The sequence below is a fragment of the Hermetia illucens genome, chromosome 4 (assembly GCF_905115235.1).
Source record: "Hermetia illucens chromosome 4, iHerIll2.2.curated.20191125, whole genome shotgun sequence".
Taxonomy (NCBI): Eukaryota; Metazoa; Arthropoda; class Insecta; order Diptera; family Stratiomyidae; genus Hermetia; species Hermetia illucens.
In genome coordinates, this window is record NC_051852.1 from 130,685,686 (window position 1) to 130,711,137 (window position 25,452).

Consider the following 25,452-nt stretch of genomic DNA (forward strand, 5'->3'; position numbering starts at 1 on the left):
TTGTACCTCTTTTCTTTCCCGTTGAGAGGTGGTCAATGCTTCATCGATATTTTATAGATTTAAAAAAAAAGAAGAAGAAGAATCCCCTTGCCCAATGATAAACACCGCTTCTATTTTATGATCTGCCAGTTTTACGTCCCCAGACTTCCATTCAACAATTCCCGCCATTTTCTAGCCACGTTGGTTACCCACTGGAAATGTTCTTTGTATTTTTTGGAAACTGCATCCATTGGACTGTGTCCGATTAGTACTTTGTGAATCAGGTCTTAGTTTTGAAGCTGGTTGCGAGTGCAATGAGGGGGTCATAAGGGCCCATTCTCAGAAACTACTCAACAGAAAAATCTGAAAAAAAATCATGATGTTACCTCCATATGACATCTGGGGTCCGAAATATCTTCCATATCGACATCTGCTCAAATGAAGTCAATAATAGTATATGCGAACCTTCCTTCAGTTCAATCTAGACTCATAAAATTCAGTGGAAATTTAGCTCTTCTGCGTCAAATTGGTACTCCCTAAGTGCCACATCGAACTAAAAATCGGGTATGTTCAAGGGATATACACTACGAGCTATATATCATGGAACCATGATGTACCCAGATATTCTTACATAAAAATTCAACAAAACTTTTTATATCTGAAACGCCAAGCTTCCAGTTTCCGACTTGTTTGTATCTGTTGTAGGTGAACTTTTCCACATTTGCTTGTAATATTGAACTAGTAGGGTAGCGTCTGAGGTTGAATATTATCAATACAGTACTTTCAAGTCAAATTATTTGCGTAAATGGCTCTTTAAAAAATAGAGCCCAATTGAATTTTACCTATGTACGGGCGGAATTGTCATATACTGATCGCTCCTCACATAGGGAAACACAAAACCTTTTATACCTGAAGCGCCTACCTTCCGATTACCCGACTGGTTTCACGTTGAAACTCATTCACCACTTTCCAGATGGTCTCTTACGAACAAGAGGATCGTAGACACGGATATCAGATCTACACGGCCTAAATCTCATAAATCAGGGACTATATAGTATTAAACCTTAACCAATTCATTGTTGGTATATAAAATAAAACTACATTTCATACAATTAAAAATCCGATTCTATTGGGACCAGCATGCCTGCAGTTTACATTTACTATTCCATAAACTTAACATAAATGTTCTGTCTAGATCAAAACCTTTTAAAGTGAGCTACACGACATCTGATGAGGCTTTTTCTGGGAGATCTTATCACTAGAAGACATTGGGTTGCAGTGAAACATTCACTTGACATTTATTGCTTCAAACTGTAAGGAAAGAATGTAATTTATTACTTCCGTTTTGTTTTACTCTTTTCGCGATTAGTTCTTACCACCAAGCATTGGTTTCCTTCCTGGCCACGCTTCTTTAGCGTATTTCTTCTTTTGTGGTTCACTACTGCTATCCATCATGGCATGATCTTCAAAACGAGCAGCTGTAAAATTTCGGAATAGTCAAAAAAATGTGAGGATTAATATTGTGCCGTGTCTACTTCACCCTTTGTAAGATAAATACAGCTGACATACGAGTGGATAAGACTTACCTTTTGACGTTGTTGCAAATTGCATTGTGGACATGGTGTCATTCATTGGCGTGACTTCAGGTGCAGGATTCGGGACTAACAAACCAAGTTTAGTTCCCAGCGCTATAGGTGTCACGTCAAGATCTCCCGATGTGTTCATTTTATTTGACCCATGCTCTGCGGCAGGCAGGCCCTGATAAAGATGAGGTACCATAGTTGTGGGCTGCATATGTTTCATGTCGGTACTGTGGCTTGCAGTTGACGTAGTAGGTATGCCAATATTATTGTCTAATTTGATTTTCTTCGTGGGGATAACCGTCGTCTGAATAAGATTACGGAAGCGACCAACATTTGGGTCTATATCTTCAGGATTGATTACGATTTCTTCCTCATTAAAAGTAACGCTGCGTCGTTTACGGCCAGCATTTTTCTAATAAGTGAAAATAAAGTGTATTAAAAGAAACATTTCTAGATATTAGAGGTAATAATTGCATATTGCTTTTCTTCTCGAAAAATCTTTGGGATAAAGAAGGGGATCGTGGTTATGCTTTGATCATAGTTGCCGGCAACACAAGATATTCCCAAAAAACTTGGAAATTTGAAGCCGAAACAAATTCGCTACTCTCTTTGCATCGCCCTGCCAGAGACAGTAATGTTTGACTAATTGAAGATATGCAAATAAACAAACGGAAATTTTTCAGATTGCAGAAGTAACATCCCACATGCTTGACAAATTAAAGCCCCATGTTCTTATCACCGAAAAAAAGCAATAACAATCCCCTTTTTAATTTATAATGAGAATTTTTATAATTTAATTGAAATGTAAGCATTTTCATTATATAATACTCGGAGAACGTCGAAACGAAGTACGTCTTTCTTCAGTCTTTATCCTTTTCAAAGCGGGGTCGCCTTGTCTTGAACGGTTGTGTAATTTTGCTCGATCGTAGGCCTGATCTGGATGGAGTCGAGAGGTTCTCAAATCTCCATCCAGCGTATCAAGCCATCTTTATTTCGGACAACCTTTTGGTCGTTTTCTATCGACTTGATGTTCAGACCAATCTTCGCAAGTGAGTTCTCGTCATTGCGAATTGCATGCCCATACCATTGAAAACGCTTCTCTGCCTATTTTTCCACAGTAATGTCATATCGCAGTTCACCATTGGCTGATAACATTGATCATAGATATTTACCACCAAATCCCTGTAGCTCCCGAAAATATTCCAAAGACAGCAATTTGCACCCCTTCGCAATCTTCGAGTTCACACGGATGACTTTTGGCCTGTGCTATGCGACGCAAATCTCGCAAGAGCTCATGCAATCTGTACTAAGAAACTTAGACTTCTCTTTCGTGTATTTGCATGACTTTCTGGTAGCCTCTTCCACCAAGTCCGACTATTTGGCACATATCGAGTGAATTTTTCAACGCTTTCTTGATAGTAGCCTATTGAAAATTCTAGACCACTCCATCACCCCTGACGGCATACAACCCGACCCTGACAAGGTTGACGATTGCGAGCGTTCCGCTGCTAAAAACAGGCAAAAACCTTAAAAGCTTCTTGAATATGGTAAACTTCTAGTCGTTTCCCACCCAAAGCTGCTCACCACAAAACTTTACTTGACGTCTTCCTGTCTGTCCCTAAAAGTAAGAAATCGCGGAAGGTTGTTCCTTTGCAGAAACCATCCATGCGTTTGAAATAACCAAGCAACAGCGTGTAAGCGCTGTACTTTTGGCATTCCCGCAGCAGAATGCGTTTATAGTCGTGTTTGTCGATGTTGACATCGCAGTAGGCGCTGGTCTCCGCCAAATGAACCAAAACTGACAACCGCTGGATTTCTTCTCAAAACATTAACTGTCCCACTCAACGGAATTACAGCGCCTATGATCATGAATTACTAGCCGCATATGTGAGCATCAACTACTTTCATTTTTTCTTTGAAAGCAGAACGCCCGTCGTGTTAACGGATCATAAACCCCTAAGTTTTGCCCTAAGACAGAAGCCCGACAAACCATTCCCTCGCCAATTTCAGACTTGCTCTACATCACCCAACTTAGTCGCTGACGCTTTATCTCCGATCTCCGATATCAGCATCCCATCCGCAGTCGAATTTTCGGTCTTTCAGAGCCTGTAGTCGGACTTTTTTAAGGAGTTCCACATCTTCAACTTACCTCCCTCTATCTGCTGCGAGATCTCCGAAAAGCGATCTAGACCATATATTCCGGCCGTTTTCTGTTAAAAATTGCTTCGCTCGGCGTACGATCTTGCGCACCCCAGCATTCGGACAACAACTGACTGACTGGCTGAATCTCCAGCAATTATTGCATCGTATGCCAAAGTTACGCATGCTAGGAAGGAAGTAGGTTTATTCCCTAAGTCAACAAAGCGCTTCCACACAATACACCTCGACATTGTACGCCCTTTCGGACTGCAAGTATTGCCTTACGCCGTGTCCTGAGGTAATACCTCTGAAGGACTTTACAGCGCAGGTATGTGCTGAGGCCCTCTATAGTGAGTGGATTCCACGCTTTGGTGTTCCCGCGGTAATCATTACAGACCAGGGAATGCACTTCGAATCTAATCTCTTCTCAGATCTCGGAAAGTTCCTTGGATTCCTTGAAGGCAATCTTGCTGATCTGATGTACGGGGAGAAAGTGCAACTCCCCGGTGACCCGTCCTCGACAAAACATACGGGTTTGGAGAGACGGAATTATTGCGCCTGGTACTGAAAGCGGTTCCCGAATTGATACCACCTCCGGTGGCAGGACGACTCAGTTCTTCAGAACCTCGGGACCAACTTCAGATACATATTTCTATCTTCGGGTCTCGCAGTATATACTGAATGTAAATTACTCGCTATGCCACAATAGTATTGAAGAGCATATATTCGGGTTGATTTCCGTAAGGAAGTATTTCACGCGGTTCACCATCTAGCGCATCAAGACATCCGGACAACGAATTGGTTAGTCAACGCAAAGTGTTTCTGACCGTTCAAGAGCAAGGACATTAATTTTTGGGTTAGGCAGTGCATCGCATGCCAAAAGTACAAGACTACGAAACATGTGAGAAAAGAGGTAACCCTGTTCCTTCGGTGCACCAAACGTTTCCGAACAATCTACCTCGATACAATTTGGGAGAATCACGCGGTTTCAAGTATTTCCTCACAATCATCGATAGGTTTAGACGATGGTCAGAGGCAATACCTCTGAAAGACATTTCTGCGCATTCCGGGGAGAACCTGAGAGGTATGAGGAGGCCGCTGTAGCTACCTTCCGAGGATTCCTTCAAGGTCCTCGAGCGAGACCCATACCATTTCAGCCTCGGCGTCGGAAGCATATTCAAGAGGGTCTCCCTAGCTGGTAAAAAAGCACAGCGGGGAAGAGGAGCGTTTTGCTTTCAGCGGGGATGGAGACGAACGCACGCTATTGTGAACGCTCTGGAAAGAGCCGACCATGATTTTAAAAAACATTATTTTAATGATTGTGAAAAATGGCGTGCGTTCGTCACGCAAATTGCATGCTCCGCTAGAGTATGACCATATAATTCGTACTGACGAGAGCTGGCCTGAACATCAAAATTAATAAGAAAAAACCAAAAGACCGACGGAAACAGCGAAACAGCTCCACCAAAGTTTATGACCGGACAAAGTGATAAATTCGATCTACGTGCCACCGAACGGGACAGGGGCCAAGAAAGAAGAACCGATTACCATAGTAAGCAGAAAAATTGGAAAGCAATTTTTAAGTTTACTGATCTCGGAATTTCTAACATGAAATTGTTCTTTATGGTGAATAAGGAATACTGTAGGCGGGCATCAGTCAGATCAAAGTCAGGTGCACCTATGGTTGAAGTGGAACTGCATCCTTTTTTATTCCTCAAACTGGCGACTACTTGAAGATCGTTTATTCAGTAAAAATAACTTTCAAATTAGACACTTAGCATTCTTCAAACCGTGATTACCTGCCGTATAGATATAATACCACGGTCATTTTCGGATACGGATTGAATTTGAGACCACAATCAGAGCACCGCCGTGACTAGCACAGCGGAACTAGTTTATATTGAGCCCACGCTTAACATTCATAATCGTAGATGCAAGGCCTATTTAACACCTCTATCATGACTAAAGAATATGGTGCCCAAGTTGTACAACTCCACGTTTGACCCCACATGCTATGGACACAATCACAACCACCATGAAACTCCCACAAGAGAGGTAACCGCAGATAACGGCCTGAAAACACGCACAACATAGTGGCAGCAGTCACTTCAAATGTTCCTTGCAGACTTGGGTCTGATTGCCCCCCTCGTGTTCGTGGGAACGACATTGTTCCATTTGTAATGAAGCAAACGTGCTTCGAAGAGGGAATCACCATAAATTAACTTTTATCAATCAGGAGCAATTGGAGAATGATGTTAGGAGAAGTGCCGATTACTACGTACTAGCAAACCGCTATGGTGGTCGCTTCGAAAGGATAGGCGTGTTCTTGGCTCTGTTCAGGTCGGAACCTGAACGAAATTATAAAAAGAACGTGCGCTTCAACCCACTGTATCTGAGGCGCAGCCCTTGAATAGTCGAACTATCAAAGCCGGGATTATGCCGTTAGTAAGACCAAACCAACACAAAATGCTATGAGGGAAACCAATAGCGAATTCAAGTTTGCATTTGAAAGGGGAGTCTTTTCAAACGCAAATTTGAATTCACCATTGGTTTCCCTCATTTTTACTAATGACGAAAATCACTTCTCTGGTGCAATTTAACAAAACTCTCCAAGACCTTTTTTGAAAAAAAGACTGAAAAGCCCGCGCCATGTTGTGTAACGTCACAACTCAAGCCAAGAAAACTCAGCAGCCCGGCAACTGGCAGTTACTCATAAAAATATAAAACTATCATAATTAATTTCCTACGTGAAAAGCCAACGAGAATGATTAAGTATTGCTTCATGCCTTTCTGTACAAATGACTCCACAAAAACTCCGCAGAAAGCTTTTTGGCTGTTTCGAAAGGCGATTTTCGGAAAACATGGATCGCCATCGCCATCTTTGGAGTCAGGTTTAAATGGTGAGGATCATTTCAATGTGAGTTAACATTTTTTAAGCTTTAACTTCAATCTTAATTGATAATATATGACTGCGTTAGAATTTTGTGTCACTATTATTCAAATTGAAATCAAGTCACAAGAGAAGAGATACCACAGCATGGTCAACGTGCCCAGGGCAAATCGATTTTTTTAACAGATATGGTAATTTGGCAGGTGAAACTACTATTTCGACGTAAAAAAACATATAGTCATTTTCTAACAGAAGGAGGGGGTCTATTATCATCAGTTCCAGATGTAATGAGGACAAATCCAAGAGAATTTTTCCATAGTAGAAGCTCTAAGGGTTAGAGCTTCCGGCCCCATTTTTGAAGCCATTATAATAAACTCCACGCATAAATTCCAATCGTAATACCTCACGCATACATATGGTTCACCCCTTGGTGGGGTATAGTGCAACAACCACACCTACGTGCCACCGTTCACAGTTAACTGAAATGCCCTTCAGCTCCCCCATGACTTCACGAGACACTCGCACTCCTCTACTGTTTTGCACCAAGTGATCTTGGGGCGACCCACTCGTTGACCATCTTGGGAGAGTGGATTCCACTCCATGGTGTAGCTCGCAATGCAATTGTCGCCCCTCCTTAAAGAGTGACCTATCCACTGCCACTTCCGTCTTCCAATCACAGTGCGTACAAGTGGCAAACCTGTGCGTCAGGCGAGTTCTTCGTTTGAGATTGTGTCAAGCCAGTGCATTACGATGACACGACGCAGTAACAATGGAGTTCACTTCCTATACGCTACTTCCATATAGCAACACACAGAGACAACAGTTTCAACTTGATATTGGTGTTGAGATATCTGCATTTCTATATTTTAGACAGGACAGCGCAAGCAGTTCGATTCCACTGTCCGCGGACACCACGCTTGCTACATATCAAATTGATTGACGCTTTCGATGGTTTGCCTGTGACGACGCCTCAGAGGCGTGAACCACGATTGCATTGCCGTGGTGAATTCGATTCCGCCGACGCACTGTACTACCCCGCAGACACAACTTTTAAGTAATGAAAAGTTTATTTTTTTTACTTCTCTACATTCATTATAGGCAATCGACATAGCCTGGAACTTGAATTGGCTAAAGGAAGCTTCTGATACCAACTTTGTTGCGAGTGCAGACGATTCCGTTAGCGAATATCGAAACAAACACCAAGTTGGGTATCTCTGGCAGCAGTAACTGGCTAAAGTGGTGACCTCGAGTTTTAATTTGCAACACAACGAATGAAAGTTTGTATATATTGCAACACAAAACGTATATTACTCCGACTGCAGAGAAGATTTGAAAGAATCCTTCAGCCAGACCACTCCTGGTGAAAGTTCTATATTGCAAATTGCTTCAGTGCGTATAATGCGTCAAACGGTAATTTCTTGGCCATTTTCGCTTCGAACCTCTTTCACAACTTCTGAAATATAAGTCTCGGGTTCAGAACTCTCAACGAAATGCTGAACTAGCACAACAATAGTTTTAGTGTAAAGTTTAACAGTTTTTTTTTACGGAAAAAATTCGGCGAAAAGGTTCCCAGCACCACTTGCATTGAAAAATACGCTATTAGCAACGACAAGTTATGAAATTCACGGCGGCCCTCGACATCCGAATTACAGTAAATTAGTAATCTGTTCTACCGAAGCTCTCAAACCATGTTTCAGGGCAGACAAACAATCAGCAGTCGAATTCCGCGTCCAGTGATTGTCAAGTTTACATATTCTAAACTAAAACAGAGCGACTCGCGTGTGATTGTTTCCATATCGCGTGCAGTTGTTTCCAAATAGAAAAAAGAATTTTGTTGAGACTATTCCACCAGAATATCAAAACGTTGTGATCGACTTAAGTTTGAGAGGAGCGACTTCATCCCACCGCCTTTTTGATCATCGACAACAATCGCCGTCGTTTTATTAACTTACAAGCAACATCCCGAGAAAAATTTATTAATTCGTGCAAGTGTTTTCCTTGAACGGCCGCGACTCGACTGCATGCGTAAAACAAAACTACTTTATTGCCCTAAACCCCGAGAAAATTCAACGTTATATTACGGAAAACAACACCAAGAACAACAATGCAATAACAATTTTCAAAAATATCACACGGTCCCAACTCGTTACTCTCTAAATGAAATATCTCTCATATTTTTCACTCAAATCTATAAACATTATTTTGTCCCAAAGAAGATAAAGCGAAAAGTGTCAATGTAAAACAATATAGTAGACGGGAAACTAAACAAAATCTTTGTAAATTTTAAAATTTATCCACAAATGGTCATTGTATATGATTGCATATAAAAAGACTTAAGCCGAATATCAAAGTTATATAGAAGGAAGGGTACCTTATCGACATCTCATAAATAGAAATAGTTTAACAGAAATTTTGTTAAACTTTGATAATTTATAAGACTATCATTTATATCACGTCATTTTGAAGGACTAAGTAAGAAATATCCGGACCTTCTACTCTAAAATTTGACTCTCATTTTACGTTCATATTATTTTAAGAGTCGGAATCTTGTAAATAACAACGCATAGTATCGGAGTTTATTCATTAAGTTAAAATTATCACGTGGAATTTACATCTATATAAAATATCTATATAAAATAATAAATAGAAGTCAGCGGGAGGTCTTTTGTGCTGGAAGGTTCACTCCGGTCTCCGTTGAGTTGTTTTTCGTGTTGCGGCGGTAGTTTTGTTGCGTCGACGGGGCGCGAATTCACTTTGCTTCTTTTTTGCACGCTTCGGTCGTTTGATTCCGCTCCGATGTTCCGCCTCTGCTCCACTCACTAGCCGACATGTCATAGGAGGACAAAACCACGAGAGGCGCTATCCCTCCTATAGCAACGGTTGCGGTCAGAGTGCCCCCCTTTTTGCGGCGCAATCCGGCGGCGTGGTTCCGCCAACTATAGGCGCAATTTGCGCTGGCAGGCGTCACAACAGATAGTTTCGACGAGGAGACTATTAGATGGGTTACAGCACCTCGCGGAAAACACCAGCGCCATCTTGGCCTCGCTAGAGGTGTTGTCCGCGACGGCCAATAAAGTCCACGAGGTATACGCATTGTCCGTGGTCGCGGAAGTTTCTCGAGACGCAAATCGGGATATTGAAGAACTAAAGACAATGGTGACGACACTTGCGGACGCAATCTCGAAGCTTACGGCTGTAGGTACTTTGTGTTCGGAAGGTAGATCTCAATCGCCTTCACCGTCGAGGTTTACTTCCCGAAAAGGGCGCTCGGGTAGTCGCACGCCGGGACCCTCATCGGTTGCGACGATTTGCTGGTACCACCGCACCCCCATTTTAGGAGCAGACTTCCTGTGTCATTATGGGCTGTTGGTGGACCTGCATAACAAAGCATTACTAGACCCCGCACCCTCTCTAAAGTCGTCAGGAAACAATTCCACTGGCGAAAACGACACTCTCCATTGTTTTCAAGGACGTTTCCAAACATCACATTCAGACACTCCTCAGAAAATATCGCAACATCAAAGTAGTTTCTCCCAGGCGGTTAAGCGCGATGTGCAGCACCACATCAACACTACCGGTTCCCCGATCTTCTGAAAATTGCCTCCTCTATTATCCCAGAAGCTAGCGGTTGCAAGGAAAGAATTTGACGATCTAATGAAACAGGGTATTTGCACGAACTCCGCCATGCTATTAACATAATATGCTGGTCCCAAGCCCAAGTAAAAGACGAGAGTTTGAGGCAACGTACTTTGTACTATCCTCAGTAAAACAAAAATAGAATGCTAAGATCAGAGAAAGATAAATAAAGTAGAGTTGGAGAGTTATTCCACTAAGCTAAATCCTACCTGATCTCTCTTGGTGCCAGGTCCCGCGACAGGCCGACCAAGAAAGTGCATACAATGTCGTTACAAACATGATGATCGGATTGAGTCACAAGCCTCGGAGAGGCGTCCACCTCAGTCGACGCTGCAGGACGGGCCCCGGTCCTGTCGAGAAATTGGCAAGGGTTCTTGACGCATGGGCGGTGTCAGGACGTATGCAAGTTAGTCCGAACAAAACGAACGAAACAAATACGTGTCTGCACAGTAAATGTGGGTACCCTAACTGGAAAGCGACCGTAACAGGTGTCATGGGGGAAAGGGGTTCGGAGCGCGCAATGAGGGTGGCGAGCGTATAATCGATTTTGCGGACCCTCATGACCTTGTACTTATTAATACATGGTTCATGAAACAATTGTCTCATCTTCCCTTATTTTATAGTGTGAACAGTAAAACGCAAATCGACTATATTCTCGTAATACGCCAACATTTTACCACTGTCACTGATTGCAAAGCATAGACCATAAAACCTCAACAGAAAATCGCCGTCCTGCGCATTAAGCCACCGATAAAACCGCGTGAGGAACGCACTGGCCCGCAGCGCGTTAAATGGTGGCGATTTGGTGAGAAGAAAGAAGAAACGATCTCATTCTTACGATTGCCGACCATTACGAATGTAGAAGAATCATGGAACCAAATGAAAGACACGATCCACAAAGCGGCCTCTGCAACCCTCGAGATCACCAAGCCAGGTAAGCGGTACATCAACCGAGATACTTGGCTTTGGAACGATGATGTTGAAATGAACGTCCGTGAAAAGAAACGCCTCTACCACAAATTTCTCGACGATCACACACCGGCCAATTGACAAATTTATAAGAATGCCAACCGGGAAACAAAGAAACTAGTCGCTGTCACCCGAGCGAACCATTACAAAAATCTTTACGATAAACTGGACACTCGGGATGGCGAGACAGATCTGTATCGACTTGCTAAAAGCCGTAACGAACGTACACAGGATATCGAACACTTCTGTTGCGTTATTGATAAGAACGGTACTCTGCTTACCAATTGTTGAACCACAACGGATAGATGGCGAAAATACTTCGAGCAGATTTCAACTGAAAAATTTGCTCATCCTCCACTTCCACAATCATTGCCGAGATTGGACCAGTTCCGCCTATCAGCGTAATTGAAGCCGAGGAGGCAATAAAAAGAATGAAATTGGGGAAAGCCACAGGGCCTGACGATATCGTACCTGAACTCTGGAAAGCGAAGGGCTGGGACCCAACACTGTGGCTCAGTGAATTCTCTAATCGGGTTATTCAGAAAGGAAGAACACCATCTGACTGGTCAGAAAGTACCACTGTTCCAATATGGAAACAGAAAAGTACTCCAGCAGAATGTTCAAATTAGCGTCCGGTCTGATTACTTTCCCTTACCATGAACATTTTTGAACACATTATTGACAACCGTATTCGCGAAATCGTTGAAATAACCGTGAATCAAGCCGGATTTGTAAAAAACTGCGGAACTACTGACGCAATACACGCTGCGCGGTTACTCATGGAGAAACACCGTGAGAAACATCACCCTAGAGAAAGCGTTTGACCGTGCGCCACACGAACTCATCTGGCATGCTGTACGACAACACTTAGTGTCAGAAGAACTCATGCGCTGGGTTCAATTGCTCTACCACGATCCGAAAAGTAAAGTTCGAAGTATGGGGGTGCATCAAAACCGCTTCGTGTCTCGGTTGGTGTTGATCAAGGAAGCGCCCTCTCACCACTCCTCTTTGTTCTTGTTATGGACACCGTCACACGGGATATCCAACGTCCTGCGCCCTACACACTGCTTTATGCAGATGATGTTTTCCTAGCATCTGATAGCAACTTCTCCAAAAATGGAATGATCGCCTCATGCAACACGGTCTCAGATTGAATCTAAACAAAATTGAACTTTTGACGTCCGATCCCCATGAAACAGGCATAATCACTGGCAGCGGCAGTGATCTGCCCAGAACTGAGCGATTTAAATACCTCGGGACAACGCTATCAGTCAATGGAGAACTGCGTTATGAAATTGTTTCACGCATTAACGCAACCTGGATGAAGTGGCGTTCCACAACTGGTGTACTTGTGATCGACGTATTAACGAATCTTAAATCTAAAGTTTACCGCAATGTCGTCCATCCTGTCGCTCCCTATGGTTCTGAGTGTTGATCAACTGTAAAAGACAATGAACGACGTCTTGCGGTAATGGAGACGAAGATATTACGTTGGAATAGTAGCGTCACATGTTTTGATCACATCCCAAATGAGGATATCCGCGATCGTTACGGGATTCCACCGATCGTGGAAAAGTTGCGAGAGAGGCGTCTTCGATGTTATTGTAATTCGTGCTAACGAGAATTCATTTGCCAAGATTAGCCTGAACATCGAAGTCGATGTTAAACGACCAAAGGCAGGCCGAAACAACGATGGCTTGATACGATGGATGGGGATTTAAAAGCCTCGAGATTGTACCCAGATCAGGCATTTGATAGAGCTAAATGGCGAAACCGATCACGACGAGCCGACCCCGCTTGTGAACGGGAGAAAGGCTGAAGAAAAAGAAGAAGGTGAAACAGGGTATTTGCAGACCTTCCCATTTAGTCCCAAACCCAAACGGCGAATGGAGGCCTTCCGGAGATTACAAGCGTCTGAATACTTAGATAATTCCCCACCGGTACCCTATCAAAGTCATTCACGCGCATTCACCGAAAAGCTGCCGTATTTTCACGACCTTGGATCTGGCCAGGGCGTATCACCAAATCTCGGTTGCTCCCAAAGACATACCGAAAACGGCTATCTGCACACCTTTCGGACTCTTCCAAGTTCACCAGGATGACTTTTGGTTTATGCAACGCTGCGCAAACATTTCAGAGATTGAGATGAGAAACTTAAACTTATGTTTCGTTTACATGGATAATGTTTTGATCGCTTGTTCTTCTGAATCTAAGCATTTGGCTCTTTTTGAAAGTGAGCACCAAGTTGGGATATCTCTGGATCGCGTAAGCAGCCTCTGGATCCCGCAGTAACTGGCTAAATGCCCATTAATGTAGATAGTGATAGTGGGATGCGTCGTCAGATTGAAAACCTTGACTTTATTGGTGTTTACTGCTGGTACTACTTCACTTACCTTTCGCATGTTGTCGTCTGTAATTCCCAACATTGAAATTCGTCGATTGTGTGCAGTGTTGTACTCCGTGAGGTTCTAAAATAGACGATAAAATAAAATTCACTATTACTAGACTTAAACGATTCAAACTCACATCTAATTCCGTTTGGCTTTCCGGCAGTCCCAGCAAGGCCCCTTCCGCCGATTCATTCATTGGCAAATCTTCCATTATATTAGATCTCAACCCAGCAGATGGTCTTTCCCTGAGCACATATCTCCTGGTTGAGGCTCCAAAGTGAAATGTGCTGTTCATTTGCAACTGAGTGGGTTTGTGTGGCTCCAACCGGAGCGACCCAATGAAGGTCCCATGTGCTGCGAACAAAATAAACTTTTAATTGCAAACTCCGACAATCTTTCCATCAAATTCCTTACTTACTTGATCCCAAATCAACCAAATAAGCAATGTTCAGGTATTTATGGTAAACCAGGGCGGAATGGACCCGTGAGCATGAAGCGTGATCAATGCAAAAATCATTCATCTGCGAGTTGCGACCGAACAAGTAGCATTTCTTCTCGTCGATCATAAGCTTCTGGATGAGTTTGTCGTCCTTCAGCACGTCCAAGTGGAGGCCAGTGGGTGGTTTTCCGGCCCTTGGTTGGAAGGAAAATGTTCAGACAAAATTCTTATTAAAATTCAAATCCAATCCTCACCAACTCGGCACTTCGTAGCTGTTCGCCATGGAATTCAAGTTGATTTGTTTACCACCGAAACTCTAGTGCTAATACAAAAACTACACTTCACCATCAAAAGGCGCTAAATATTGTCTAAAAAGACATAGTAAGGCCCATGGAAATGCAATCCAAATTCGAAAAATTCACAAGCAAAGTGTTGTGTTGTTATCAGTTGGGGACAACAAATTGGTTGATTGACAACTTTAATGTCAGTTGTCAGTAAATTGGACGGTGATTGTTGAATGCTTGATTTCTACATTTTTGTATGGCAATGATGTTTTGAGCTACGTTCAATATTCTTTCAATTTCAAATAAAATTTAATTATTTCGTGATAATTTCCAAACAAATAATATCCAAACGACATTGGAAGCGATGCAATGTTTATTAGGGATAATCTGTACTAGTTAAGAGAACCTTACAATTTATCAAATATGAAGATGGTCTTGTAAATAAATTTTGTCCGCCAATTTCCCTATAACCTCTCAAGTCGCGACAGTCGGTAGTATTTCGAGAATATTTATTTATTAAGTGTTGATGATTATTATCATTTAGTGGTTGTCATTCGTGAGTATTGAGAGTATATTGCTTCTTGTTGGTTTAGAATACTAAGATTTACAGCTTAAAATAGGATGCAATTCGGTTAATTAGTTTCGCTAGGATTTCTTTTGGCATTCCAATCTGTTGTTTGTAAATATGGTCGCTGTCAAAGTGCCGGGTGTGTGATTTCCTTTGAAAATGCGGTTCAACTTATTCTTCTCAACGTTCACGCTCTCGTTGCTAGTAAAGTTCACCACTGGAGATGAGTTAGAAGGTCCTTACAAAACCACAACCAATGAAAAGAACCAAATAACGACAATTAAACATTCCCGCCCGAAGCTCAGTGTTGAGTTACAAAAGGAAGGATTCCACAAAACATTAGTCTACAGCTTGTCTTCCCCAAGCTCTATAGAAGGATGCGGCTTCACATTGGAGCAAAAACTGCCTGCTGCAGTTTACGTGGATACTGATGAGCTGTTGGATCTAGTTTCCCGTCGAGGCTACAACCTAACCTACCCACATTTCGTGGATATTGAAAAATCAACAGAGAAATCATCAGGATTCACTGTCCTTTTGCATTCCGAAAGCCAAGTGTATCAAGCTTCGATTCCAATTCACTTTCGGTATCACAGTGCAGTAGATGGAGGTGGGTTCGTGGAAGTTGAAATAAAACCTCCAGCCCTTTACGTGAATTGCCCTAACGCGGAGCCCATTGGAGAGGAAAAGTGTTTCAAGGAAGCTGAAGCGTTGATACACAAATGCAACTGGATCCAAGAAGAGGATATAGATTTCGATGGTAAATTGATTGCTGTGAGAATACCCAGGGGTGATAAATCGATCAGCTCCTTAGTGACCTCCATTACGATTGTTATTAGTTGGGTTGGGTGTGTTGTGATCCTTGTCAGTATTTCGCGGAAAACGAAGAATATGAATAAGAAATCGAAATAGATTTTACTTTTCTATCTAAAAACTGTTGTTTGTTAATAAAAATCCAAGAACTGTAGAACGAAAATAAGCCCCGAACTAGCAGTTCTCTCTTGAGGGATGACGGAGATGATATTTGTTTGAACTCAATTCACTTACAGAAAGCGAGTTTTGGGTAGCTATCAAATACAACAAATGCCACCTCGGAGGAATGGAGACGAAAATGTTACTTTGGATCAGTGTGCTCATGTAATTTGAGGTGACGAGACTCACTAGCTAAGAAGACTAAAGCCAAGGCTGAATAGTCAAGTTGATGGGGAATGACCCAAATGCCGACCGAAATAGTGATGACCTGATATGCTAGATGTTGAGCGCCTTTCGAATTCACCCGAATCTAGCCTGTGACCGCGAAAAATGACGAATTTAATCCAAATGAGCCAGCCGCCACCGAACAGGACAGGTTAAAGGGTCGTAGTGTATTAACTACACCATGAGTCATCGCTGGCAATGCATTTTCTTCCCAGAATTTGTCGAAGAATGCATGAAGGTTATATCAAGGAATATCAATTCAACGAGTGTGTGGCGTGACAGTTCAGGGAAGGGAAGCAGAATTTACAGCCAATAATAAGGACTTCAGAATCCTATATCGCATTACGAAAGAACCTGCAGCGGGTAGCAAACCTTCAAATGGACCGGTTAGTAAGTGACTTCTCGTTAGCACGAATTACGTGACCATATCATCGAAGACGACCCTCTCGTAGTTTTTCCACGATCGATCTATAGATCGCGGATATCCTCATTTCGGATGTGATCAAAACATGTCACGCCACTAGTCCTATGCAACATCTTCGTCTCCATTACCGCAAGACGCCGTTCATTGTCTTTTATAGTCGGCCATTCGGTCAGAACCATAGAGTGCGACAGAACGGACGACATTGCGGGAAATTCTAGATTTGGGACATTCGTTGATACGTCGATCACAAAGAATAGCAGTTGTAGAACGCCACTTCATCCAGGTTGCGTTAATGCGTGAAGCAATTTCATAACGCAGTTCTCCATTGGCTGATAGCGTTGACCCGCTCAGTTCTGGGCAGGTTACTGCCGCTGACACTGACTGTGACTGTTTCATGGAGATTGGTCGTCCAAAATTCGGTTTTATTTAGATTCAATCTGAGACCGTGTTGCGTGAGACGATCATTCTATTTTTGTACAAGTTGCTCGAGATAATTTTTACTATTAGATGCTACGAAAACATCATCTACATAATGCAGTGTATCGGGCGCTGGGCATTGGATATCCCGTGTAACGGTGTCTATACTAAGAACAAAGAGTAGTGGTGAAAGGGTGTTTCCTTGATGAGTACCAACAGAGACACGAAGCGGTTTCGATACATCTCCCACACTTCGAATTTTACTTTTCGGATCGTAGACCAATTGAACCCAGCGCAAGAGTTCTTCTGGCACTGAGTGTTATCGTAGAGCATACCAGATGAGTTCGTGTGGCACACGGTCAAACGCTTTCACTAGATCCAGAAATGCAATGTAAAGAGGGCGATGATTCCCACGGGGGTTCTTCATGAGTAACCGCGCAGCGTGTATTGCGTCAGCAGTTCCACAGTTCTTGACAAATCCGGCTTGATTCACGGTTATTTCAACGATTTCACGAATACGGTTGTCAAGAATGGGTTCAAAAATCTTCATGGTATGGGAAAGTAACCGGATCGGACGGGAATTTGAACATTCGGCTGGACTACCTTTCTTTTTCCATATTGGAACAATAGTACTTTCTTGCCAGTCAGATGGTGTTCTTCCTTCCTGAATAACCCGATTAAAGAATTCACTGAGCCACAGTGTGGTGCCCCAGCTCTTCGCTTTCCAGAGCTCAGATGCGATGTCGTCAACTCCTGTGGCTTCCCCCGATTTCATTCGTTTTACTGCCTCCTCGACTTCAGTTGCGCTGAGAGGTGGAACTGCTACAAATGTCGGCAATGATTGTGGAAGTGGAGGACGAGCAAATTCTTCAGTTGAAATCTGCTTGAAATATTCTCGCCATCTTTCCTTTGCGGCTCGACGGTTAGTAAGCAGAGTACCGTTCTTCTCGTTAACGCAACAGAAGTGTTCGATATCCTGTGTGCGTTCGTTTCGGCTTTTGGCAAGTCGATACAGATCTCTCCGCTATCCCGAGTGTCCAGTTTATTGTAAAGATTTTTGTAATGGTTCGCTCGGGTGGCCAACATTTAGCGTCCAGACAAGTATTTGTTTTATTCGGATTAACTTACTTGACGCCGTCCATGCGTTAAGAACCCTTTCCCATTTCTCGACACGACCGCGGCCCGTCCTGCTGCTCCATTCAGATTGACATCCTAACATTTTTCCGAGGCTTGTTACTCAATCCGATCATCTTGTTTCTAACGATATTGGATGCATTTTCTTGGTCGGCCTGTCGCGGGATCTGTCACCAAGAGAGATCAGGAAAGATGTAGCATAGTGCAATAACTCCAACAATACTTTATTAATCTCTTACCCTGATCTCAGCGTTTTATTTTTGTTTTTACTGAGGATAGTACAAAGTACATTACCTCAAACCCTCCTCCTTTACCTGAGCCTGGGACCAGCATACTATGTTAATAGTATGGCGGAGTTGATTACGACTAATCAATTGTTATTCGTTAATTGCCACTAATTCCATAAGAATCGAGCGTACTAAAATTGCATGATTTGAGGAAGAACTCCAGACACCCCGGTTTTGGCCCGGGGTCCACCAATTCGATATCCCTAAAGGCTGTCTGGCGTCCTGGTCTACGCCATCACTCCATCTCAGGCAGGGTCTGCCCCGCATTCTTTTTTCTACCATAGATATTACCCTTATAGACTTTCCGGGCTGGATTATCCTCATCCATACGGATTAAGTGACCCGCTCACCTTCTCTTAAACGCGGCCAAGAGTTCATAATTTTTCTTGATAAGATCCCAGATTTCTGAGGAATACATAAGAACTGGCAAGATCATAGTCTTGTACAGTAAGAGCTTTGACCCTATGGTGAGACGTTTGTGATTTTCGACCTTAGATAGGAGAAATTTTCAACGGTCTCAAAGTTGTAGTCTCCTATCTTTATTGTTTTCGTTTGACCAGTGTGATTCGATGTTTCTTGTTCTTTGCTTTTTCGCGCTGACGTTGCCACCATCTACTTCGTCTTGCTTTCATTTATGTGCAGCCCGAGATCTCGCGCCGCCTGCTCGATCTGAATGAAGGCAGCTTGTATGTCTTGGGTGGTTCTTTCCATGACGTCGATATGGTCAGCATAGACCAGTATTTGGGTGGACTTGAAGAGGATGGTGTCTCTCGCATTTATGTCTGCATCACGAATTACTTTCTCTCCCGTTGTCTTAGACTGTTGTTGATGTTGAATGATCTCGAGAGGGATCCTGCTGCTTTTATCTGGCCTCGCACGTTGGTCAGTGTACAGTTTTACCCTGGCTATGCTGTCATAGGCCGCTTTAAAGTCGATGAAAAAATGGTACAACTGATGTCCATATTCCAACAGTTTTTCCATCGCTCGCCGCAGGTATATATATCCCATCACAACTGCAAAACCTGCAATTAAATGAAACATTCACAACTGAAAAATGAAGACGTGCATAGAAGTGTAACTTACGATGCGAATCACCATTGGAAATGCGGCTGTCGTAAATCAAATTTTATTGATTTATAAAAGAAAAGACAAAATGATGTTGCTCACGCGGCTGATGAGAGCAAAGAGTTAGAATCCGAAACCCTGGCTCAGTGAATTCTTTAATCGTGTCATCAACTAATTAGAGAGACGGTACAAACGTTCCAATCAAAAAAAAAAAAGGTTAGTTTGGAGATAGTGTCGGGCCAATGTACTTCGATGACACGACACAGGCAGGTGTTAATGAAGGTTCAGTAAGTAAGAGTGGACAGTTCCTAGATATAAAAGTTGATCGTCGCCTTCGATGCTCTGCCCATTAGTGCCGATAAGGAAAGAGCAATGTCCCATCAGATTGAGAACTGTGGTTTTGTTGGTGTTTATCTTCAGTCCAACTCTAGTTGTCTCCCTTTCTAAACCCAGACCCCATCATCTGGTGGGAGACCAAACAGAAGTCATCAGCGTAGTCGAAGCGTTTGAGGATCAATTAAATTCCTCCACGTCCTCCAGACAAGGCAACGTCGCCGATAACAAGAAAAAATAATATCGGTGGCAGGATGCAACCCTGGCGGACTTTGTTTTCAACATCAAGTTCCTCTTAGATTTCACCTCGCTGCAGTATTTGGCATTTTGTTCCATCACACGTCGCTTTGATAATAACTATCAGTTTCTCCAGAATACCCCCAACCCCCCTGTATAGATACACTCCCTGTTTATCGAAAGCTTTCTCAAAATCGATGAAGAGTAGGTACAGCGAAGATCGAAACTTCGCTGGCATTTCCAAAATGATAAGTAGGATGTTAATGTGGTCAATGCAGGAGGATCCGAAGCGGAAACCGAGCTGCTCTTGAACGATCAAGCTGTTATTTTTACAACGGCAGGGACACGCAGATATCCCTTTAATTGTCATACTCCAAAAGGATACCCTTCTTTGGAATCTTAACAATCAGACCCGTCTTCCACTTTCTGGGAAAGGTGTCAAATTCCCAAAATTTCCGTACGAATGGAAACAGTTACGTCTTCAGTAACTGCAGGTGCAGGAAAAAAATAATTCTCTTCAAGCCCAGTGACTATACTCCGCTTGAATGCAAATTAATTTCACTTCTGTTTGCAGAAAACGAGGACCCTCCTTACCGTTCTCGAAGAGCGTGTGTACATTCCAGAAGCCAATCACAATTCGTTTTCGATAGGCAAAGATCGTAGCCGTGAGGTCAGTCCCTATCCGAGGCATTGTTGACGTTTCGGTAGCAATAAAGTTTCAAAATTTGCATGTTGCTAATCGCCCCTCCCCCCCCTTTAATCGTCTCTTACGACGAGCAGGGAAGACTGTAAGAGTATTCTTAAGTACTAACTCACAGGGCAAAGAGCAAATAGAGCTGAAAAATTTAACTACTTTGAATCGGTGCTCTCAGACTATGCTGAGGTTCACAACGAAATCACAAAACATATCCGCGCAACCAATAACCGACATCCTTTGTCATCGATTTCTTTAGGCCGGGTAGCTACCAAAAATAAAACGAATGCTGTGTCACAATTGTAGAGTCGCAGATATTGTGCTGGACCAATGGGGACATTCGCGATCGATATTACATTGCTCCAAGCGTACAAAAACGTCCAACAAAAAATCAAAACTGCGATCACATATAACTAACTAGCTAAGATTGGTCTGAACATGCAAATTAATGGAAAATGACTTGAAGGACGATTGAAATAGATGGCTTAATACGCTAAAGGATGATTTGAAGACCTTTCAGCTCCACCCGGTCCAAGCTTACAGGCGAGAGGAGTAGTGAATCCGATCCAAATGGGCCAAGACCAAAAAGAAGGCACAGATTCTCATGTGGAAGGTTTGCAATGAGTACAATTGCTAAGCTGATGATATTACGAAATTAAACATTATTCCTGGTGGTGGTACTTCTGGTTTTACAAAATCTTAGATTTTGCATAAGTCAAATTCTAATAATGACGCTTGCGATGAGCATCGAATTATTTATAAACTCACACGACACAGTGAATTGCTTCGTCTGTGTTGCGCACTTTATTATCCTATATAATGAATGTTGGTCAAATTCTAACAGCACAGGCCATGATGATAGTAAACAAAAATAGACCAAGCAGTTTCCTCATACTCCTCTAAACTAGAAATTGAAGGCATATAAAATAAAGTATGTTCAGAGTATAAGAATAGGATTTTCATTAGACAACAGGTATCTTTCTAGCCTCACTAAAACGTTGAGAAAATTCAGAACCATTAGAAAGTTAAGAATTTTTGTTAGTATAATTTTTGCGTAATAAACACACTTAACATGCCTTTATTTTGTGTTATATTTATTTGATCCATTTCTCACGTCCTCTTTATTTTCAGCAAGAAAAAATGCGGAATTCAACTCCTCCAACTCACGTTATCAATCTCTCCGATCAGATTTATGCATTTGAAATATCAGGCAGTGAATGGACGACAAATCTCTTGTGTATTGCAGTTACCAAAAAGATAATTTTAGGCATCGTGAAATTTCCAGTAAGTATTAAATTCTTAGAAAGTAAAATACAATTTTCAATCAATTTTGTCATAGGAAGAATCCGAAATCGAACAATTCGAGTGGCATCAACTCAAAGAACTTTACCACGAATCCCGTTGCCATGCAATCACATTCGCCCCCGAGACATCATTGGCAGTTCTCCCTAAAGTCGTCACTTTCTGTGCAGCCGGTGCTGATTTCATCCTTCGAATCTACCGCAGTGACTTACAAAACAGTGATACAATTCAGCAGTTGAAAGGTCACACAAGTTATATTAACGATGTGGCCTGGGAACCGGAGGGTGAATACTTAGCTTCAGTTAGCGACGATCATACTTGCATTATCTGGAATGCCCGCGATAATTTTGAAACTGTTACAAACTTTTGCTTAACATCGGCTGGTATGTCGGTAAAGTGGCATCCCGAAGAGATTGGCAAAATGCTTGTTGCCGAGAAGAATGGAATTATTCATATTTATAATGCAAAATCACAGCAAGTAATTATGTCGCTGGAGTCACCGAAAATTCCGTTGATGTGTGCCGATTGGGCGTTATCGAATCGTTTGTTTATTACTGCTGTGGCGGGTGGTGATGTTTTTACGTGGGATTTACGAAGAGCAAGGTAAAGGCTTTGATTCCAGTCAGAATACCCATTTCTCGTCATTATTGATGAAATTCGCCTTTTCACGAAATTGCTATGTCATAATCAGAGCCTTATCTGCACCTTTTTTTCATTTTCAGCCGCCCAGTCGAAACGAAGCCGATTCACGAAGACGGTGGTCGTATCGTTAAGTTTAATCCCAACAACGAGTTGATTCTAGCGAGTGTTGGGCGTCCAGATATTACCCTGAAAGTGCACAACATGAAGTCTCCGGTGCCACAAATAGAAGCATCAGTTAAATTATTTGGTGGGCTATCATGGCATCATCGATTGCCTTATGTCGCTATAGGATGTGATAGAAAGTTATGTTTCTGGAAAGTTCAAATGAAATAAATGGAATTTATTGGTTCATACACGTTCTTTCCATTGTCCATCTCTGTCTAGTTAACAAAATGCTACAAAAGAAATGTTCGAAGCGTAAGGGAACACGACAACCCAGAAATAATTAGAATAATTAATAATTTGCCACATCTATAAAAGTCCTACCAATTGCCCATGCTGTTTGCGATCACTAACTTGGATGGAAAACTAGTAAAAGAGGCATGTACGCTTCTTAGTGGCGCAGCACGAATTAATATCGTTCGTTTCTGGTATTATAACAAAATCGCGAGATGCCGAGAAAGAATGAAACTGGAATCTATCACTTAAGTGCACACAACTACGTGTTTTGCTCCCAAACTTGGGGTAAATACCCAAGAAATCTTATTTTTGCTAAGTCCATTAAGGACCTTGCCAAACTATTCTGCCTTATCAGCGAGGATTGAATACTTTGACGAGAAACCCGCCATAGGGAAACAGATCCTAAGGATATCTTTTTTGATTTTGCGACGGAGTTTATAAAGTGCATGTTGTTAAATTCTAAATTTTGGGACATTTCGACGGTGCGATGGTTGAGGGGTAAAGGTTGGCGTCGTCAACACTAATTTTTGTTCGATCGTATACAGGTGCGTTAAGTGTACAAAAAGCCATCCTGGTGAAGTATATTCAAAACCTACGACAGAAACACAACACAACTGTGGTCAAACAAAACATACCCCAGCTATAAAGAGGTATACAGTTGGACCCTCCCATGATTGTCTTACGCAGTAATTCACTCATCACGTTTAATTTGTCATTCCTATGTTCCGAACGAATTTTCCACAGTGGATCTTTTCTAGGTGAGCAACTTGATGGCTGCAACTGGACCGTAGTACATAAGTAACTATCAGCATGTGGCGCGGCAGGATTCGCGGCATTCGAAATTTATTTCGAATGTTGCGAATACCAGCGGACAGATGACGTCACCGGCGCTCTCCACTCAGTTTAGACCTCGCTACAGGAGTGAAGAGCAGAGTAGGTGACGAGAAATGTCATATTTTGGAATGAGAAAAAATGAGAACTGAAAGATACAAGATGTCAGAAAAATAATAAAAATAACTAGCACCAGTTGTGTTTTTGGAAAAAATGAAAAGATTCCTATACAAAGTTTCTATGAAATTCATCCTTTGTTGAAGTTGTCATTGCCATTATTTTTATGAAATAAATGAAGTGTTATAACCAGTGAACATCGTTGTTTTTAACTTCTAAAAGCACATAGTCGAAACACAAACTCATCATAGACTTAAGAAGGAATTATCGGAGTTGCAGAAAATGAATAGAGCTTGGGAATGTCTAGTCTGTGGAGTAGGTACGCTTCCGAATCTTCTATACACATGTTCGGAATTTGTGTAAATAATAGAAAAGATCACAGTCACAGATTACGGTACACGGTGAAAAACAGTGCTTCACCATATACTGAAGTAGTTGTCCGCAGTACGGGACGGATGTCGCCGCTTTAATTCCGGTCTACTATTGGTAACTAACTTCCGGAACGACCTCAAGTCGTACACACGCACACCTGATATTGTGCCGCCGCCAGTAATAAAGTAATGCTGGTCTGCAACCTGTTGGGCAGGTACGTACGCATATTGCACGAAACGCTCGATGAATCCTTGGTACAACGAAGAGCGGATTTACCTACTCGGTGGTATTTTCCTATAAGGAGCGGATGATAAACAGATTCATTTCCTCTACCTATTTCACCCGTGGTCTATGTAAACCTGTTCAATAAGTCGCAATAGATTACGACGAAGCAGTATTCTTGGTCATTGTAGAATTTAGACCTTGAACTTCTTTTTGATTAGCGGTTCCGATGTCCATTACGAGAGCTGCCAGTTATCGGTACTGAACCTTAGATTTCTTTTTCCCCTCAAAAAATTGTGATGCATTTTATACCTGATTGTATTTATTTTCTATGTTATCACAATCTTGGCAGATGCCAGATTTGACATAATACTAGCACTAAATGCTCTCACAATCCAGCGTCACTAAGTTCACCTGTTCCACCACGTATCTCCGCTCCATCTTATTGTTATCGGAGATACGTGGAACATCCCGTCTTATCAACTAACAGAATGGCAGGCTTGTAAATGTTTCTCCATCCCATGCATAACATACACGACATACCAATGTTTTTATTCCGTCATACAAATTCAAGCAATGCGGGCGACAAATCTCCTGTTTGTAATCTTCTTGCATACAGCATTATGCCTGTCAGCGTATGGCAGCGGTACCAACGTCTCCATCGCTAACATTATACGATGGTCGTTTTTCATCACTCTTCAATATAAGATTTTTATAAGCCTGGGTGGCGACCACGCTGTCCTGAATGGCACACATAAAGCTAATTGTTGGTGAGTATTAGATTAGAAACGTAGGTAAGTAGCGGGCTACTATGCCTTGCCGTCTCCAATATTTCGATTTTAATTAGTTTTCAGAGTCCAGAAAAGGGGTAGAATTGGAAATATATCTTTTTTTCTGCATTGGGT

At 42.3% G+C, this 25,452-nt stretch overlaps 3 protein-coding genes across 4 annotated transcripts; 2 read left to right on the forward strand and 1 right to left on the reverse strand.

The window, feature by feature from the left end:
- Positions 1-1,086: 1,086 nt before the first annotated feature.
- On the reverse strand, positions 1,087-14,516 carry LOC119654788 (nuclear inhibitor of protein phosphatase 1). Its single transcript, XM_038060335.1, has 7 exons — positions 14,280-14,516; positions 14,005-14,219; positions 13,723-13,940; positions 13,590-13,664; positions 1,566-1,974; positions 1,356-1,457; positions 1,087-1,290 (listed from the first exon to the last, which is right to left on the reverse strand). The coding sequence occupies exons 1-7, from the start codon at positions 14,306-14,308 to the stop codon at positions 1,286-1,288; spliced, it is 1,053 nt and encodes a 350-aa protein (XP_037916263.1). The 5' UTR covers positions 14,309-14,516; the 3' UTR covers positions 1,087-1,285.
- Positions 14,517-14,590: 74 nt separating this feature from the next.
- On the forward strand, positions 14,591-22,957 carry LOC119654789 (nucleoporin Nup37). Of its 2 annotated transcripts, none has more exons than XM_038060337.1 (4): positions 14,591-14,865; positions 21,800-21,946; positions 22,002-22,567; positions 22,687-22,957. In XM_038060337.1, the coding sequence occupies exons 2-4, from the start codon at positions 21,803-21,805 to the stop codon at positions 22,937-22,939; spliced, it is 963 nt and encodes a 320-aa protein (XP_037916265.1). In that variant the 5' UTR covers positions 14,591-14,865; positions 21,800-21,802; the 3' UTR covers positions 22,940-22,957. The 2 variants fall into 2 exon arrangements, with proteins under 2 accessions (XP_037916265.1, XP_037916264.1); XM_038060336.1 differs by having other exon boundaries at positions 14,592-14,865; positions 21,794-21,946.
- LOC119654790 (phosphatidylinositol-glycan biosynthesis class X protein) lies at positions 14,872-15,808 on the forward strand. The gene has a single exon (XM_038060338.1). The coding sequence runs from the start codon at positions 15,037-15,039 to the stop codon at positions 15,784-15,786; it is 750 nt and encodes a 249-aa protein (XP_037916266.1). The 5' UTR covers positions 14,872-15,036; the 3' UTR covers positions 15,787-15,808.
- Positions 22,958-25,452: the final 2,495 nt, after the last annotated feature.

What these genes read in the sequence shown, in the direction of transcription:
- LOC119654789 (XM_038060337.1), top strand. Translation starts at nt 21,803, where the DNA reads ATGCGGAATTCAACTCCTCCAACTCACGTTATCAATCTCTCCGATCAG. An exon ending in TAGGCATCGTGAAATTTCCA is followed by an intron (nt 21,947 to 22,001) that starts GTAAGTATTAAA and finishes ATTTTGTCATAG; the next exon opens with GAAGAATCCGAAATCGAACA. An exon ending in TGGGATTTACGAAGAGCAAG is followed by an intron (nt 22,568 to 22,686) that starts GTAAAGGCTTTG and finishes TTTCATTTTCAG; the next exon opens with CCGCCCAGTCGAAACGAAGC.
- LOC119654790 (XM_038060338.1), top strand. Translation starts at nt 15,037, where the DNA reads ATGCGGTTCAACTTATTCTTCTCAACGTTCACGCTCTCGTTGCTAGTA.
- LOC119654788 (XM_038060335.1), bottom strand. Translation starts at nt 14,308, where the DNA reads ATGGCGAACAGCTACGAAGTGCCGAGTTG. An exon ending in AAAGCCAAACGGAATTAGAT is followed by an intron (nt 13,665 to 13,722) that starts GTGAGTTTGAAT and finishes CGTCTATTTTAG; the next exon opens with AACCTCACGGAGTACAACAC. An exon ending in ATTTGCAACAACGTCAAAAG is followed by an intron (nt 1,458 to 1,565) that starts GTAAGTCTTATC and finishes GAAATTTTACAG; the next exon opens with CTGCTCGTTTTGAAGATCAT.